This window comes from Cupressus sempervirens, chromosome 7, assembly GCF_028749045.1.
Source record: "Cupressus sempervirens isolate cs-2001-9-10 chromosome 7, ASM2874904v1, whole genome shotgun sequence".
Taxonomy (NCBI): Eukaryota; Viridiplantae; Streptophyta; class Pinopsida; order Cupressales; family Cupressaceae; genus Cupressus; species Cupressus sempervirens.
Genome location: NC_143124.1, coordinates 392,961,861 through 392,980,161, shown reverse-complemented (window position 1 = coordinate 392,980,161; position 18,301 = coordinate 392,961,861). Strand labels below are relative to the sequence as shown.

Genomic DNA, 18,301 nt, shown 5'->3' with positions numbered 1-18,301 from the left:
TGATGTGAACTAGTGGAGTTCCCAAAGCGGGGTGGAAAATAGTCCACGTGGAGATCTTGGGTCATGTCTCCAAAATAAAAGGCTACATTTATTGGGTTGGAAGTGCTAATAGGAGCATGCAATGAATGTGGCATTGATACCAAGTTGGAGCCACTAATGGGGGAGTCGATCCCAAAAAGGTGTCACTAAGAAAGGCTCTAAAAATATGCAACTCCCTATGAAATACATTCTAACTCACACTGCGGCTTTCATTGTGTGTGTTATATCATCATTCATTTAATGTGTGGATCACATTGCTTCAAATCACATGGGGAAGCACAATTTGCTGATAGGAAGGGGCCTTGTTTCATGAGTGTTGACTCATTGTACATCCTCCATGGGCTCAAAAAATCATGCATGTAATAAAAATTATTCATGGATCAAGGTTCTTGCATCAATCATAGGTGGCCCCAATGAAATCACCCTCCACTCATAAAGTGTTGATGTAGGGTTGAAGGTGACAGGTAGGCCCAAACCCACAGAAAAGTGCAAACCACTCACAATTCTCTCCAAAAAACAAAAGGTAGATGCTAATGACAAGAACTAGCAGTACCTAAAGTTGATGTCGCAACACTTACAAAGCATGGGTGGTCGTAATGTTGATCCAATATGGGCATGTGCATTAAGATTGTCACTTGTCAAAAGTACTTCTTTCAAACAAAGGCCAAGACAGAAATGTGTGGGCCCAATGAAATGATAGTACTGACACACTATCAAAAAGTATGGCATGTGGGCCTCCAAAAATAAGAACAATACTTCCTCCAAAAAATGTGGCCTACGACAAGATGGGATAGGGCCCAGTATACCTTAAAAATCCCCTTCATTTTTAAAAAAATGTGCTTGCAAAATAATTGTTGGCATTTTATCAAATACAAAGCCCAGCGTCTCGTTTTGCATGCCTAGGTCAAAATAGCCTAGGTGCAAAACAAATTTTCCATAAATTTCAACATCGTCCAAACCAAATGCATTATATATTGAAATGGAGTTTTTAAAGTGCTTTAAGTTCAAGGGTGATGTCCATTTTTTTCTCAAAGTGCCTCAAAAATCATGGACCCCCTAGATCCAATATAAAAAATCGTTGAAAGCTCAAATATGAAAACCAATGCCAAATCTCTCAAGAACATAGTAGGGGCATGAAGATTTGGATCTTTGATACCATCTTGAAGTTGATGAAAGATCAACCCCATAGCTCCCAAGAATCACTTGCATGCAAATTCTTCTCATAGAGAAAGAGAGAAGCAAAAAGCTATGTAGGTTGGAATTGCTAGATCCATAGATGATACATTCTTGATGAGCAAACAAAGAAATTGCTATTATTAGAAGTGAGTGAATTGAATGAATAAAATTACAAAGAGATCAATCCTTATAAAAGGAGATCAAAACCCTAAGAGGTAAAACCTAGGTTGCATGATAATAATTAATTATTATATGCCTAAATTTTAGCTTAAGTAAACTATAATTAATTAGAAAATATCTAATCACTCTAACATCAACACCTTAATCAATCATCATCTCAAGCTTCATTCCTAGCTATACTAGTAATCAAGGTATGAGTGAGGAAAACAACTATTTTACTAATATTTGAACCCATTCCCAAATTTTATTAAGTTATCGCATATTAAGTCAACTTACAATGAGTTACCTTAGTAGACACTTAGGGCCCCGACCCCCATTGCAAGCCACTTGCCCCCTATACACCTAGATAACCCACCCCAATGCTTCATTCAAAGAAAACCAAAATAGAAGGATAAATCAATTCCATAAAAGATTCTCATAAAACAATAATAATAAAATTCACCAAATTATAATAATGAAGCATATAAAAGAATATCATATTCATACAAAAATCCACTATCCACCTCAATATAAATGTATCAAAGATCATCTATCCCATGATGGATATCTTACAATCATATTAACAATCCACAAAGTCTAGTAACATTAACATAATAATAGATCAACATTAATATTGTCTATCTCTAATATCAACTTCATCACACATAAGTTAACCACCCAGATCATAGAAATAATATAAAGTAAGATAATCTATAAATACAATCATCCAAAATATAGAACAATATAAATGATAAAACAAGGTGACCAATTAAATCAAGTTTAACAAAATAATGGTCATTGACCCTTTTGGTTAAAAGATATATGATCAGAATAAGTAACATTTCAGAGTTTCATCCTAAAATAACACAAATTGATTGTGACATAAGACTGGTTATAACATTTCACATAGAAAATTAATCCAAAAGCATCTAGATCCTACATCCTATTGGTTCCCAAATCAACATATTAGAAAGTACTAAAAGGATACCAAGATTTGTCTTCGAGCTCACCAACTAACTTTGCCAATTGATATGAACAAAAATGGAGAGAAAATAGGCTCCCAAGCCTTTAAGTCATTGTATTAGGCTGATACTAGCCATAATCCAATTGGATTTCTAAGATTCAAATAACTCAATCATGTTATTAAAAGCATAAAGTGCCTATTTTAGACCATTCTTGATTCAAATAGATGAAAAATAATAATAAAATATGTCTTGGCAATGGTAATTTGATTTATTTCGTTAGATTTGTTGCTCTTATGAACTCAAATCATTCTTTTAATCTATTTTTTATCTTATATTTATTATTATTTTAATACTATTTTTGGTAGTAATAAATTACTAAATAATAATTTGTAAGATATTCTATTTGAAATTTTCTCTCTCTACTTTATAAAAATATAGTAATAATAAGTAAAACAATTATGAATAAATAAAAATCATTTTTATTTTTTATCAAATGTATTAATATATAATAATTGGTGGTACAATTACAAATGTAAAATTCATTAATAAAGTCTATTATAAATATTTTATGAATAGAAAAAAGAAAAGAAAAAAGACTACAATTATTTTTTCAAATAAATTTAAATTATTTTTAATTAAAATATTACAATATTACATATTTAAAAAAATTAAGATCATTTTTTTTTAATTTTATAATTTTCCACCCTTGTATTATTGTGCACTAACATGTTTTTTTCACAACCTCCCTTAAAGCTCTCTCTTTACATAGGTGACTCCAAACTATGAAATTATTTTGTAGTCTTTGTTCTAGAACATGTATATTGTTTAATAATGACTCCACTTTCCAAAGTTTTGTAATTATTACCTTGAAAAAAAAAAAGCAAGTCTTTGATATGTCACATCACTAAATATTGTTAACATCCATATACATGCTAAAGGGTTATCCTACTAAACAAAATTTAAAATACTACTTCTTTCCAATGAAAAACTAAATAGTTCTACCTTGCATTAACAGGAATGTACCTTGTTTGCATTCATTTAGAGATTCACATTTAAGCTCCCCTTCCATACATTTTCGATGTACCCATTGTACAACAAAATATAATTGCTTGTTATACATTATATGTTAAAGTGTCGTTAAAATGTGGTCCTAAGTTAGCCTTCCTAGAAAAGGTTAATTAACACCTTTTAGCCAATACGAATATAGTATGGCGTACACACTCTTAGAAACAAATTAAACATAGCTCTAATTAGATGTTATCGGATTCCTTGGAGGCAGCAAGTATGGGTGGTGTCATCTACAATGTCACGAGAATGTACCTTTCTGAAATGAAAATATAATATAATATACTTCGAACTATTAACACCATATATGGGTGCATATAAGTTGCCCCATAGCCGATGGTTGTATGACTTTCATGGAGAAGAGAGTTCTAGAAGAGGAGGCAATTGAATCTCAACTGTCCCTTCGAGCATCAGAACTACATTTTTCATTGTTGGTCATAAGGAAGAATCTTCTTGAATGCACCAAAGTCCCACCAAAACCATTCTTTCCGACTGTCTTACCTCCATACCTCTGCAATCTTGTCCCTCCACTAACTTTGGAAGTCGACCATACTTGAAGCAATCTTAGACCCAGTCACACAAAACCATTTCATTTTTTGGCACATGCAACTCGAACATTTTCCTGCAATAGATAATCTCTAAGGGTCCGTTTGGTTCCTGGAAGGTGTCAAGAATTGGCTTTTCCAAAATCCGGATTTGAAAAATTTTGCGTTTGTTTCAAAATTGGCAAAATGGAATTAGCATACCGGACTTCTAATTTTGGCTCAAAATTGGGTTTTCCAACTTCCTACTAGCAAGTAGGAATTGAAAATCAAAACCGGGTTATGTTTTTTAAGGATTGTAAAAACAATAGATTGGACTACTTTTTGGAATTTGCTTTCAAATCCAAGCTCATGCATAAAAATGTGTCTTCACACGCATCTTCCGAGTGAAACAAACGGTTCAAGTAAAATCCCAAAAATCAGAATGAAGATTTGCAAAACCTTGATTTGGCTAAACCAAGATTTGTAGAAATCCTAATTTTTTAAATTCCACGAACCAAACAGACCCTAAGAGCACCACTCCAAACAGACCCTAAGAGCACCGCTCCGAAGCTGTACACATCCACTTTCACAGTAACTGCCACATTCTTATGCCATTCAGGAGCTATGTAACCGATGGTGCCACGGGCCACAGTAAATATTCTCGTTTGTTCTGCACCAATCAATTTTGATATATCAAAGTCGGCTATCTTAGCACGGTAATTTTCATCCAGCAGGATGTTTTGGGGCTTTATATCACAATGGATTATAGGTGTTTCACACTCTTCATGAAGATAGAGAAGTCCCCTTGCAATTCCTGAAACAATCTGAACGCGCAGCTCCCAATCGAGATCTCTCGTGCCCTTAAATAGAACGTTGTCAAGAGATCCATTGGACATGCACTTGTATATCAGAAGCCTGTGGGAACCTTGGGCAAAGAAACCATAGAGTTGAACAAGATTCTTATGATGGCATGCCCCGACGATACCCATCTCTGTTCTGAACTTCTTTTCTCTATCGTGCTGTTGCTTTAGCAGATCTTCAAGTTTCTTCACAGCAATTTCCCGTCCGTCAGATAAGACGCCCTTGTACACCTTCCAAAAGGCCCCTCTCCCTATTTCTTCTTTGAATCCTCCAGACGCAGCCTCAATCTCTCCATAACTAAATGCTTTCAACCCCACTGGATTACTAGCCTTACTATCTTCTCGCAAGGCTTTCACCTTCGGTTTGCATGAATACAACCAAATTATTAACAAAACTGCTGCAAAGACGAGGGATCAACTCATGAGGCTTATTCCAACAGCTGCAAACCCCTTCCCCTTGATCTCCTCCTTCCCAGCTTGCTTTGACGGCGTGGGTGGAGGCGCAGCAGCATCGTAGCCTCCGCTGTAGATTTTCACAAAAGCTGTTGTGAAGTTGTTTTCAGCGCCATTCTTCATAGGCAGTGACTTCATCCAGCAATCTTCTCTTTTGCTGTGATTGGCGTAGACGGCCACTACGCATAAGCAATCTTCAAGGCATGCCTGCTTGCAAGAAGTTGCATTTCTGAATTTCAATCCCACGTAATCATTGCCCTCAAAATCTACTTTTTCAATTGTATGCATTTTTGCTCACTAGTTCTGCAGCTTTGAAGCGGGAACGTGTTTTGGCGGCATCCTTTTGATGGGTTGTCACTTACCACAAAGTGGAATCCCGGAGGACAAGTGCAATTACCTGAGCCTCGGCAGATTCCATTCAGACCACACATAACAGACCCACAAGGACTACCTTGCTGCCCAGTAAATAGGCTTGTAACTAAGAGCAGATACGCAACATATATGACATGGAGAAGCCTTCTCTTAAATCCCATACACTAGGCATAGACATAGACATAGACATAGCCATGCAACGAATGCACAGGCTGCAACTTCGTCTTAGACAAATCAAGCAGAAAGTCTGTTTTAAAGGCGAAAAAACGCGTTCTAGCAAGATTTTCGGGGAAAAAAGTCAGAGGGCAGCACAATTCCGGAATCCGAATGCAATTTTTTAACTAGTATTTCTGGGAAAATATATGGCTGCATGGCCACTGCGGGTCTGAATTTGAGGTCACCCCCACCGCTCATATGATTTGTCTATGATGGTTTGATAATTTTAATACTTTTATTTTTATATTGAATAAAAAAAGTTGACTGTGATTTTTAATCTTTGAATAATTAATATTAAAAAAAATTAGATTCAAAAAATTTTAATTAATAATATGTAAAAAGTTTTTTTTCTAAAAGAACAATTATAAATTTATAACACATAAAAATGAAATTAATCAAAAGTTTATTTTACAAAGAGAAGTTATAAAGAAACTTTTTTCCTAAGTGAAAAAATAAAAAACAATTATAAATTTATAACACATACAAAAAAATGAAATTAAGTATAAGTTTATTTTAGAAAGATTTTAAATTAATATAAATATATAACAAATAAAATAGAAACATTACATTACACTTAAATATCCTAAATTAGTAATATATACAAAAGTATAATATATTATATACTAATATAATAATTATTAATAACAAGTTCTAAATTTAAATTACAATTTTTTTAAATTTAAAAACATTCTTATTTATTAAGGACATAAATAAATAACATATGTTTTTATTATTGAATAAAAGACTATATGATTTACAATAATTTTTTACCATTTATTGATATTTCGAAGTGTCGTAGACCGTTCGTTAGTTTCCTGCTCGACAAGGCAGGGGCTAATAATAGCGAGTGAAAAAAGTGTTAGAATATGAAAAGATTAATAACCCAGAAAACTAGTGCAAAGAGTAAATATCTAAACTATGAATGCAAATGATACAAAATCAAAATAGCATCATAGAGTTAATTTCCAAGAGAGTAATGCAAATGCTGGAAGCAAAATAGCATTAAGAGGATGCAAAAACAAGAGATGCAAATACAAACCAGGTAGCATGCTTATATAGGCTAGGAAGAGGGAGGAGGTAGCAACACCAACCAATGAGGAGCAACCATCTATCAGACTAAAGATAGCAAAGTATCTTCCCAAGATAGCTAATGGATGCTCACATGTAGGAAGATGACACCTCATAACCATTCACCTAATAAGACATGCTTTATTAACTTAAACGAGATTATTAAAAGTGTAGGAAAAACCTAGCAAAATAGAAAAAATAAAAAACTACACTAACACCCCCCCATAAGCGAAGCTTAGGTGGATGTAAAAATGGGTTCCGACAAGTCAAGCCTGATGAGGTACCCATGTACATAAAATTCCCCCAAAAGAGAGAGAAAAGAGACTCCCCAAAGAAAATTAGGACTCCAAGTGAGAGGAAGAGGCCCCCCCAAAAGATGTAGCATCCTGCACCTCCAGCAAAGCTTGCAAATTTTGTCCGGTAGATCCACTTACATCGAACAATTTTTCTTCCCTTAGAAAAATGGACAAGATCCCAAGTGTGGTTCCTCATCAAGGAACTATACTCTTCCTACATAGTTGTATCCCACTCAAAAATACCAGAAGCCTCATGAAAGGACTGTGGATTTGAGGCAGTAGCAATGAAAATATGTAGAGCATCCTGGAATTGTGAACGAGTCTGCTTGGTGTCTGATGGATCCTCAACCCAATCACTTGCAAACTGTAAGGTCTGTCTAGCCCAAAGTGGACCAAAAGATGGAGAATCTAGAGGAGAATCATCAACCTGTGAATGATGACTAGGAGAGGAAGGAGGTGAGTCCTCTGAATCACTCTCTGCATCAAAAGTGGAGGTAGAAGACTGCTCAAGTGAATCTGACCCATCAAAAGATCTATCATGTATTCCAAGTGACTCCAATGTCAAAGTAAAAGGCAACCCTGTGACCATGCTCTGCTGGTTAAGCTGATGCAAGTAGTGGAAGTTAAGATGGCCAAACTGCTCATGCCATAATCTGCTCACATCATTAGAGTGAGTGAGAAAAACAGTCAAAGGAGGATCAGGAACAAGGTGAGAAAACATATAGAGTCTTGACTGATGATCTGCTCTCCCAACTGCAATTGTAGAATCATTGTGCAACTCACGTATCTCCACTAAATCAGGAGTGAACTCAACCCGCTTGCCTAAACCTGTGTGAGTGATTTGGTGTACCGATAGGAGATTAGTTGACAATGAGGGTACATAAGGAACATCATAGAATGTGCCATCCCCCACATCAACAGACCCTCTCCCACACACCTCAATAGGAGTGTTGTCACCCATCAACATAGAAGGCATAGTACATTGCTCCAAGGATGCAATTTCTTCCTTAGATGAAGCCATGTGGTGTGAAGCACCCGAATCAAGAACCCAAGTGGATGGTGAGGAAGCAACTACAAAAAGGGCCTTGCCCTTTCCTTTCCCCTTGGTGTTTTCTTTTTCTTTGTTAGACCCTTCATTAGAACTTTGTTTGATAGACTCAGGAACACTGATATTATTCTTCTCAAGAATGTATGTCAAGTGATCAAGTTGTTTCTGCAAACATTTATGTTCATCATGACCAGGTCTTTTACAATAAGCACATTTGACCTTTTCTTTCTTAGGTTTATCGCCCTTGGAAGATGGTGTATCAATAGTTGCTTTTGAAAAAACTGGCATCTGATCCTTCTTCTCCTCGCTATTCTTTTGTTTCTTGTCCTTACTATTGTTGTTACTACTTTGTCCTTGTTGTTCTTTTATGCCTTGGTTGGCAGCCAAGGCATGTGACTTAGAGGACTTAAGAATGCCCATCTGGATTAGCTTGTCCTGTTCTCAAGTGAGATTGATAGCAAAATCATCTAAAGATGGCATGGTGAATTGAGTACCAAGTGCACCCTTAGTAGCATAGAAGGTAGAGACAAACACAGAATATTCTGAACTTAGCTTAGAGAGAATACTAAGAATCAGTTGTTCATCTTTCTTTTCAATTCCACATTATTTTAACTGCAACCTTAGTGATTTCAATTTGGTGAAGAAATCTCGGATTGTGTTGAAATTGCCTGGACTCAAACTTATTAATTCATTTTCCAACATATGACCCCTCATTGAATCTTGTGTGCCAAATAGTGTTTCTAGCTTTGTCCATACTTCATTTGGTGTATCCAAAGACTCAATATGAAATAGCAAGTCAGGAGAAACAGACAAACACAATGTTCCAAATGCCTCATCACATTTGTTAAACCACTTAGGCTTATCTTCATCTTTAGCAGGTTCAGTTTCAAGTCCCATAGTTATCCTATTTAATCCAGCTTTCTTTAAGTGAATTGTCATGCGTGATTTTCACTCAAAGTAATTGTATGGAGTTAGGATGGGCATATTTGTTTGATCCATGATGAAGAAATGCAAAGAAATGCTAAAAAGAAGAGAACCCAGCCACGACAATGCGCCCCCCCCCCCCCCCCCCCCCCCCCGCCCCCCTTTTTACTCAATCAAAGAACCCCCCCCAAAGAAATATGATTTGACACTTTATTTTAGTGCATTTACAACTACCACTAGAAAGAGATACTTAGTGGTCTTGATTTCAATGCATTACAAACCCTCATGAAGAGCATATGCTAAAAGTGAAACTTGGGCACAATAATCAAGGAAACAAACAGCACCACTGTGATCTACTCGAAAAATCATGCACTTTCAAAAAAAGAATTGCCTCGATACGAGGTCGTATGAGAAAGTTATGATCCTCCGAAGTTTCCAAAATGAGAACTGTGCACAGTCACGGCTGAGAATTTGCAATTTCTGAAGAATTCATGCATGAAAATCAAAAAATAACTCCACTAGTGGATAGAGCACAAAAAAATAGCCAAGTTCATAACAAGAATCATCAAAATCAAAGTCCGTATGAGCAAGAACGAGACATTTGAAAACTGCATTCAAATCTGCGGCTGCCAACGGAGAGGGGTATGACTGTAGCTTTGCATGCTCGATCCTGAAAAATATACAGCTTGCATGCAAAATCTAAAAGATACCCAGATGGTTTTTCGGGGCTGCGAACAAAACCCAAAAAACGTTTTTCTTGCTGATGAACAGAAGATGTTGTTGTAGTGTAAATCAGACGCCTTTAACAGTAAAAAACGGCTCCAAAAATTAGAAAACGACCCCAGCAACCAAAATTTGACATGCAAATGCTGGATTAGCTTCTTAAGTCCATCAATGACATGCTGGAACCTGCAAAACTGATTAAAAACTCCAAATATGCAAGTTGATTGTCAGATTTGAGATTGAAACCCCAAAAAAAAACTGTTTTTGTCAAAACTTTTCTGATTCTCAGGATCATCCAAAGATGCAAGAGAAGAGCATACTTCGTTTTTCAAAAAACTACAATAAAGTTTATTTGCCCCCCCCAAATCTCTCAAATAAAGAAACTAAAATCTACTCTTGCACATAGAAAAGCTCTGATACCATGTTAGAATCTGAAAAGATTAATAACCCAGAAAACTAGTGCAAAAAGTAAATATCTAAACTATGAATGCAAATGATACAAAATCAAAATAGCATCATAGAGTTAATTTTCAAGAGAGTAATGCAAACGCTGGAAGCAAAATAGCATTAAGAGGATGCAAAAACAAGAGATGCAAATACAAGCCAGATAGCATGCTTATATAGGCTAGGAAGAGGGAGGAGGTGGCAACACCAACCAATGAGGAGCAACCATCTATCAGACTAAAGATAGCAAAGTATCTTCCCAAGATAGCTAATGGATGCTCACATGTAGGAAGATGACACCTCATAACCATTCACCTAATAAGACATGCTTTATTAACATAAGCGAGATTATTAAAAGTGTAGGAAAAACCTAGCAAAATAGGAAAAATAAAAAACTACACTAACAAAAAGACGTGGAAGAAAGAAAGTATATGCATTGACTACAAAGAAATCACATGGTTAACACCATGGTCTCGAGGAAAGTATATGTATATGCCGTGTCAAACCATCTTCCTGTGCGTTCGGATTGAGATTCAAGCAGACCCTAGTAAAGTCAGTCGCTCAGGAATAGACAACTGAGCAACCGTCATTTCCTGGTTCCTTCCTCGCTATTAAAGACAAGGGTCAAGTTTGAAAAATTATCACATGATTTGAAAATTAGATTATATGACAAACAGAAGACTTTGACTACAGACTTTTGGAAAATGACTTGGCTTAATCATACACGACTTAATCTTACACGCCAAGCCCTAAATTTTCTCTCCACACAACCTGGCCGTGCCGTGCAGCAACAGGTTTTTCCCCTTTAAAGTAGACTCCTCGTTCCAATATTCGATCGGGACTTGAACTCGCCATTCATTCATTGTGTGACTTCTCTGAGAATGGGATTCAGAAGAAATCTCTTCCACATCATCTGTGTCATCTATCTGTTCATGATCACATGCCTGTTAGCTCAGGACAATCCTTGTGCATCCACTAGTGCTGATGAGGTTAACGGAGTATGTGGCCTCAATGGAATATGCCAAGTTTCCGGCCAATCACACAGTTGCTCCTGTCCTCCGGGATTCCACTTTGTGGACACCGAAACACAATCTAAGGGCTGCACTCAGAACGCATCGCAGTTACAGAACTGCGGTACGACCGGCGCAGAAATGGTGGCCATTGAGCAGATTGATTGGTCTGGAAACGATTACCAGGAAATAACATCAACGAACAAAAGTGCCTGCCAGAAGGCATGCATTGATGATTGCTTCTGCACAGTGGCCATCTACGCCGATCTTACCGACGGTGGCCATTGCTGGAAGAAAGCGATGCCTCTCAGAAATGGCGGCGCAAGCGCTACACGAACATCCTATGTAAAAGTCTACAGCGGAGTTTCTGAAGCTGTGCCCCCGCCGCCTCCAAAGGTAATAACGGTGAAGGAGAATAAGGGAAAAGGGCTTGCAGTTGTTGGGATAAGCCTTATGGGTTGCTCCTTAGTTGTTGCAACAATTGTGTTATTCGTTTGGTTGTTGATATGCCGACCCAAGATGAGATCCTCGAAAGAGGACCATAAGGTTAATCCGATGGGACTCAAGGCGTTTACTTATCAAGAACTAGAAGCCGCAACTGGAGGGTTCAAGATAGAAATAGGAAGGGGGGCCTTTGGGACGGTCTACAAAGGCGTTTTATCAGATGGAAGAGCAATTGCTGTGAAGAGGCTTGACGATCAGCTGAAAAGAGAGAATAGTACCCGAAATGGAGAAAAGGAGTTCAGAACGGAGGTGGGTATTATTGGAGCAAGCCATCACAAAAACCTTGTTCAACTCTATGGTTTCTGCGACGAGGGGTCCCATAGGATTCTTGTGTACGAGTACATGCCCTACGGGTCTCTTGACAGCCGTGTGTTTAAGGTCACAAATGGTCTTGATTGGGAGCTGCGTGTTCAGATTCTTTTGGGGACTGCGAGAGGGATACTCTATTTGCATGAAGAGTGCAGAGCCCATATAATTCATTGTGACATAAAGCCTCAGAATATTCTTCTTGGGGATAATTACTGTGCCAAGATATCTGACTTTGGGATATCGAAATTGCTCGGGGTAGAACAAACAAGGACGTTTACTTTGGCCCGTGGCACCATGGGTTATATGGCGCCTGAGTGGCAGAAGAGTACGGCGGTTTCTGTGAAGGTGGATGTTTATAGCTTCGGCGTTGTGCTCTTGGAAGTCATCTGCTGCAGGAAGATGTTGCAGTTGGATGTTCCAGATCAAGATCAGATGATGTTGTCTGATTGGGTTTACATCTGCCTCAAACGTGGTAGACTCGCAAAATTAGTTGAGCAGCAGGAGGGCACAGCTGTGGAGGCGAAACAGCTGGAAAGAATGGTGTTGGTGGGGCTTTGGTGCGTTCAAGAAGATCCTTCTCTCAGGCCATCGATTAAGAGAGTTGTTCAGATGCTTGAAGGAACAGTGGAGATTCCAGTGCCCCCTAATCCAGGATCTTCTTTGTCGGACAGTGTAAACATTAATGTAGTCTGATATTTCCTCTATCTTGTCGGAAGCGTACTCCCATGTGACTAGATTAGCTGTTATGCATTTTTATGTGTACATTATGACTCGGAAAGCGTCAGTGGTGTGACAGGATGGTTTGGTACCGATAAATTTGAGCAATTATAGCCCATATGGATTAGCCATACATGTGTTACTAGCTAGTAAGGTCGGATTTAGCATTTTAAACTGTCTGGGCAGTTGTAATGATAATAGGGATAGGAAATCACATCCTCTGTTGAGCATAAATTGAGAAATCAATTATAAGATGCGTATTTTATTTTTTAATATATTGTTTATTGAATAATATTTAAAAGTAGGTTTATTAAAATTATTATTTTGGAGTATATATTTGTATGAGTTCGAAGAATAAGTCAAATAAATTGAATCAATTTGAATGAGGAAAAATGTTGAATGTAATTATGGAAGAACAAAAGTTTTGAATTCTTATTTGTATAACATCTTTAAATAGAAGAATTATTGGCTTCAATTTATCTCTCTTGATAATAATAATAATGAGCTGAATTTTTTGACGTCAAACAATGATAAAATGATGCAATTTATTTTGTTTATTTTGAAAAATGAAAAACGTCAATTTAATAAATCTCAACAAGCTCTAAGGTTTTAGACCAAAACATATTGCAGATCATAAAACTCTAATGCCACATTGGAGCAAAGCTCCTAAGTTGTCAGGGCCGTGAATGAAGACACTTTCACAAAAGGAGACAAATGATATAATTCACCAAGTTAGATGATTGTATTCAAGATGAAATAAATGTACAAACACCCTACTTATAAAGGCAAGAAAAAAAAATGACATAGAAGAGGACACATTTCAACTATATTCACAAGCAATTATAAGAAATTATAAAAGGTTTAATATCTCTAATCAAATAATTAAAAAATAAATAAATTAGCATCTTGTTCTTTTATTTTCTAACAAAACCGCTTAGGTAATTTGTTGAATTAATTCTCTTATTTACTTATGTATTTTACTCTTCCGTCTATATAATTAAGTAAATTGCATAGCTTATGACTAAACCTCTATTTACTAATGTACATATCTTGTGGCTAAGCCTAAAGTGTAGCAACATTTTGAGGATAATAGTCCACCACATCCATGATAAGTTTTTATCAAAATCCAACTTGACTATGGTAGTATTTTGGAGTGATGTTGAAGCCATTCTATTATTTCTCATGCAAGGACTATATTGTCAAGAACATATTTCTCTCCAAGAAAATTTGTCTACTCTAACAATCCCTTTTGTCACAAGTTTAATCCTTGTAGAAATAGCTTTAGAATTAATTTAATAAGAAGTGTTAAATAAAGTAATAGAAAGTCAACATGTGATCCCTTTCTTTGGGATGGGATACCCTTTTACTCTTTTTGTGTTTACTTTTTAAAAAACCTTTCTTCTTAAATGTACCGTTGGTGTTCTCTCTTGTATTTTTTTTCCCTTCAAGGAATTAATTTGATAATACACCTATTGATATCTGGGCCTAGCAAACCAAGTTCTAAAGCATCCAAATACATAATATAAAAGTTGTCCTTAATATGTTGTCGCATAATTTGTTAAAATTCTACTAAAAGTCCATCAAGATCAAGTTTTCTATTAATTGTCATAAAGCAAACAACATGTTCTAAATCTTCAATGGAGAATGCACAAACTAAAAACTAACTATAATCAATATCTAATTTCTTAGGAATATGATATTTGATTACATTCCAACACAAATTAAGCATCTTGCAAAGCTTAAAACTAAAAACTAAAAATAAAAATAAGGAAAGATAAATAACAATAGAAGTTGTCTACAATATACAACAATGTCACTGAAGATGAAAGTACATCATTGTTAAAACAACTAACAAATAACATAATGAAACCACCAGCTACTATCTACAAAATATTTAACACACTATGATAGAATAAATACAATTAGAGCTCATAAAACATAAAGAGAAGAGCATAATTATCCTTGAAATTTGAAGAAATATTATAGTTGTCTATTGCATCTCAGACTTGCATTGTGAAGATGCAAGAACAGGGGCTTGATCTCATCCATATGCCTATTATATTGTCTATTCTTTAACTGCAAGTATAAGAAACTAAATTGTAGCATAATGTCACAGATAAACTTTAGAATATCAATGTCCTAATATAATATATGACTAGAAAACACTATTTTCAACATCAACTTTTCCATAAAAATAACAAAATACACTAGCTCATAAAATTAACAATTATGTTCTTACGAACCCCCTCAAAAAAAAAAATCCATTGCATGACACAAGCAAAAAAATAAGAGAGATGATGTCTTAAATTTCCTTAAAAAAACCAAGTAAATGATTGTAATTTCAAATATTAAAGTTTTTCCCATACAAAAAGCTTACGTTGCAAAATTTTCTAACAAAAGATTCGTACTTAGACCTTTAAATCTGAGCACTTACGACTCCTTTAATCCTTTCCTTTCAACATGTATCTCCTTTAAAAAGATTCGCAATTTTCGAAACAATGCGAACCTCATTTTTCTTGTTACAACCTTATCTCTTTGTCACATGCTTTATCGCAAAGGTTTCAAAACATCGCTATCCTATTCAAAGCACTATTTTGGTAAATTTGAAAGGCTAAATTTCTGAATGATGTGCGTGGCGATATGAAATGTACGATGCCACGACATGGACCGGAAAATGTTAATTGAATGGTGACACGTACACTACCAGACTACCACCGCCTCTTCTTACGTTTTATCCCCATTAAAACAACCTTCCCCTCAGTTTACCGTGGTGTAGTAAACTAAATCATTGACTCGGGAACAGACCGCGAAAAAAGCCATTGACTCGGGGATAACGAGCAGGGTAAAATTTGAACAGCTAAACCCTATAATTTTGGACCATGACGGGCTTGGATCGTACACAAGTTTTTTCCTTTCACGGCAAGACTTCCATTTTCCTGTACTGACTCTTCCTGTGCTCTGCAACAACCCTTCAAATAAACATCTTGAATCAGCCAATTAAGCTTTGGATTCATTATTTGGCTATGGCCGTGTCTGTGCGTATGGGTCTCAGAAGACCACTCCTACATCTCATATGCGTTACATATCTTCTGTTGATCATGAGTGTATTGACCCGGCAGCAGGATGATCCCTGTGAAGGAACTTCAGATGGGATCGGCAAATGTGGGCTCAACGGAATCTGTCGAGTCTCCGGCACTTCCCACAATTGCAGTTGTCCTCCGGGATTCGACTTTGTCGAGAAAGATAGCCCGTCAAAGGGATGCCTTCAGAACACATCCAGCCAAGATACGTGCACTACAACTGGTGCAAGAATGGAGACGATCGTGCACATAGATTGGCCTGATAACGATTACTTGCACATGTTTTCCACAAATCAAAGTACCTGTCAGCAGGCATGCATTGAAGATTGCTATTGCACGGTATCAATCTATGCCATTGTTAACGGCTCAGGAAATTGTTGGAAGAAGGCCATGCCTCTCAGAAACGGCAAGGCGAGCAGCGACCGAATTGCTTATGTGAAAGTCTTCAGCGGGGTTTCTGAGGATGTGCCACAGCCGCCATCAAAGGTAATAAAGGAGAAAAAGGGGACGGGGCTTGTAGTTGTTGGAATAAGCCTGATGGGTTGTTCCTTTGTCTTTGCGGTGGTTTTTCTATTGCTTTGGTTGTTTACATTCAGACCCAAGTTGAAAGTCTTTCATGAGCAACATAGGTTTAATCCGATGGGGCTCAGGGCATTTAGTTATCAAGAGTTAGACGCCGCAACTGAGGGATACAAGGTAGAAATAGGAAGGGGCGCCTTTGGGACGGTCTACAAGGGGACTTTATCTGATGGTAGAGCAATTGCCGTGAAGAAGCTTAACGATTTGTTCAAGAAAGAGAATCCTCAAGAAGGGGAAAGAGAGTTCAGAACAGAGATGGGTATTATTGCAGCTAGTCATCACAAAAACCTTGTTCAACTCTATGGTTTCTGCGATGAGGGCTCACATAGGATTCTTGTGTACGAGTACATGCCCAATGGGTCTCTGGACGGCTGTTTGTTTCGAGGCACGAATGGTCTTGATTGGGAGGTGCGTGTTCAGATTCTTTTAGGGACTGCGAGAGGGATTCTTTATTTGCATGAAGAGTGCAGAACCCATATAATCCATTGTGACATAAAGCCTCAGAATATTCTGCTGGATGAGAATTACTGTGCCAAGATATCTGACTTTGGGATATCGAAATTGCTTGGGGTAGAACAAACGAGGACGTTTACTTTGGCCCGTGGCACCATGGGTTACATGGCGCCTGAGTGGCAGAAGACTATGGCGGTTTCTGTGAAGGTGGATGTGTATAGCTTCGGCGTGGTGCTCTTGGAAGTTATCTGCTGCAGGAAAATGCTACAGTTGGATGTTCCAGAGAATGAGATAATGTTGTCTGATTGGGTGTTCGAGTGCTTCAAACGTGGGAGACTTGCGACGTTAGTTGAGGAACAAGATTGCGAAGGTATGGAGGTAAGGCAGCTGGAAAGAATGGTTTTGGTGGGGCTTTGGTGCATTCAAGAGGATCCCTCTCTCAGGCCGTCGATTAAGAGAGTGCTCCAGATGCTGGAAGGAACGGTTGAAATTACAGTGCCCCCTAACCCAGGATCATCTTCTTTGCAGAGTGTAAACAATATATAGGCTCGTATTTTGTCTGTAGCGTATTATTAGACTCTTATGTGACCATACGTTCCACATCAGTTGGTACGTTGTACTGTTGTAAATAAAGCACACCAACTATGGTGGAATAGTTTTTTAACCCTAGTAATTGGGAAAAAGAGAGATCACTTACAAAGGAGATGATAGTGTTGTTCAACATATAGTACAATATTCATATTTTGAATTTTTTTAATTTTATTTTTAATAGTTGTTTGTGATATTGTTCTCATGATTCAACTCTCTAGGCTTTTAGTCAAATTCATTGACCTATGTTTCATGAGTAGTGGTTTACACAAACCTATCTTTCAAACACTTAGCACTCATTGGATCTATGTAATGCTTACAAGGTACACTTTTTAGTTGTTCTCGAAATTATACTTTTTAAGTTACTCTAGAAAATGTACTTTTATTGATCTTTATCTTTTTAAGAAGTTCTAATGACAATATTGTTACTAAATTATAGAGTATAATGGAATTTAAGGAATTTGGTAGTCTATATTATGTTGCTTATTACATCTTCTCTTCAACTGAAGCCCTCTTCTTTTATATATTCTTCTTTAATATTATTTCAATAAAAACTAGTGAATCAATACATCCAAAAATTATAAACTATAAAAATTACTTAAAAGACATTAAATTATCCATCAATGTTATATGTGTTAAATAATATATATAAAAGTAGGTTGTATTAGAATTAGAATACTAGTTGTAAAGGCATATTTGGATGATCTTCGCAATGTAAAATTAAATAAG

The 18,301-nt window shown here is 36.7% G+C and overlaps 2 protein-coding genes and 1 pseudogene across 2 annotated transcripts; 2 read left to right on the top strand and 1 right to left on the bottom strand.

Annotated features, from left to right (window-relative positions):
- Positions 1–3,755: 3,755 nt before the first annotated feature.
- On the bottom strand, positions 3,756–5,774 carry LOC149547170 (G-type lectin S-receptor-like serine/threonine-protein kinase LECRK3; annotated as a pseudogene).
- A 5,287-nt stretch (positions 5,775–11,061) lies between these two features.
- On the top strand, positions 11,062–13,145 carry LOC149547169 (G-type lectin S-receptor-like serine/threonine-protein kinase LECRK3). The gene has a single exon (XM_089791535.1). It carries the CDS (start codon positions 11,214–11,216, stop codon positions 12,846–12,848), a length of 1,635 nt encoding a protein of 544 aa, XP_089647661.1. The 5' UTR covers positions 11,062–11,213; the 3' UTR covers positions 12,849–13,145.
- Positions 13,146–15,191: 2,046 nt separating this feature from the next.
- LOC149547168 (G-type lectin S-receptor-like serine/threonine-protein kinase LECRK3) lies at positions 15,192–17,741 on the top strand. The gene has a single exon (XM_089791534.1). It carries the CDS (start codon positions 15,896–15,898, stop codon positions 17,528–17,530), a length of 1,635 nt encoding a protein of 544 aa, XP_089647660.1. The 5' UTR covers positions 15,192–15,895; the 3' UTR covers positions 17,531–17,741.
- The last annotated feature ends 560 nt before the right edge of the window (positions 17,742–18,301 follow it).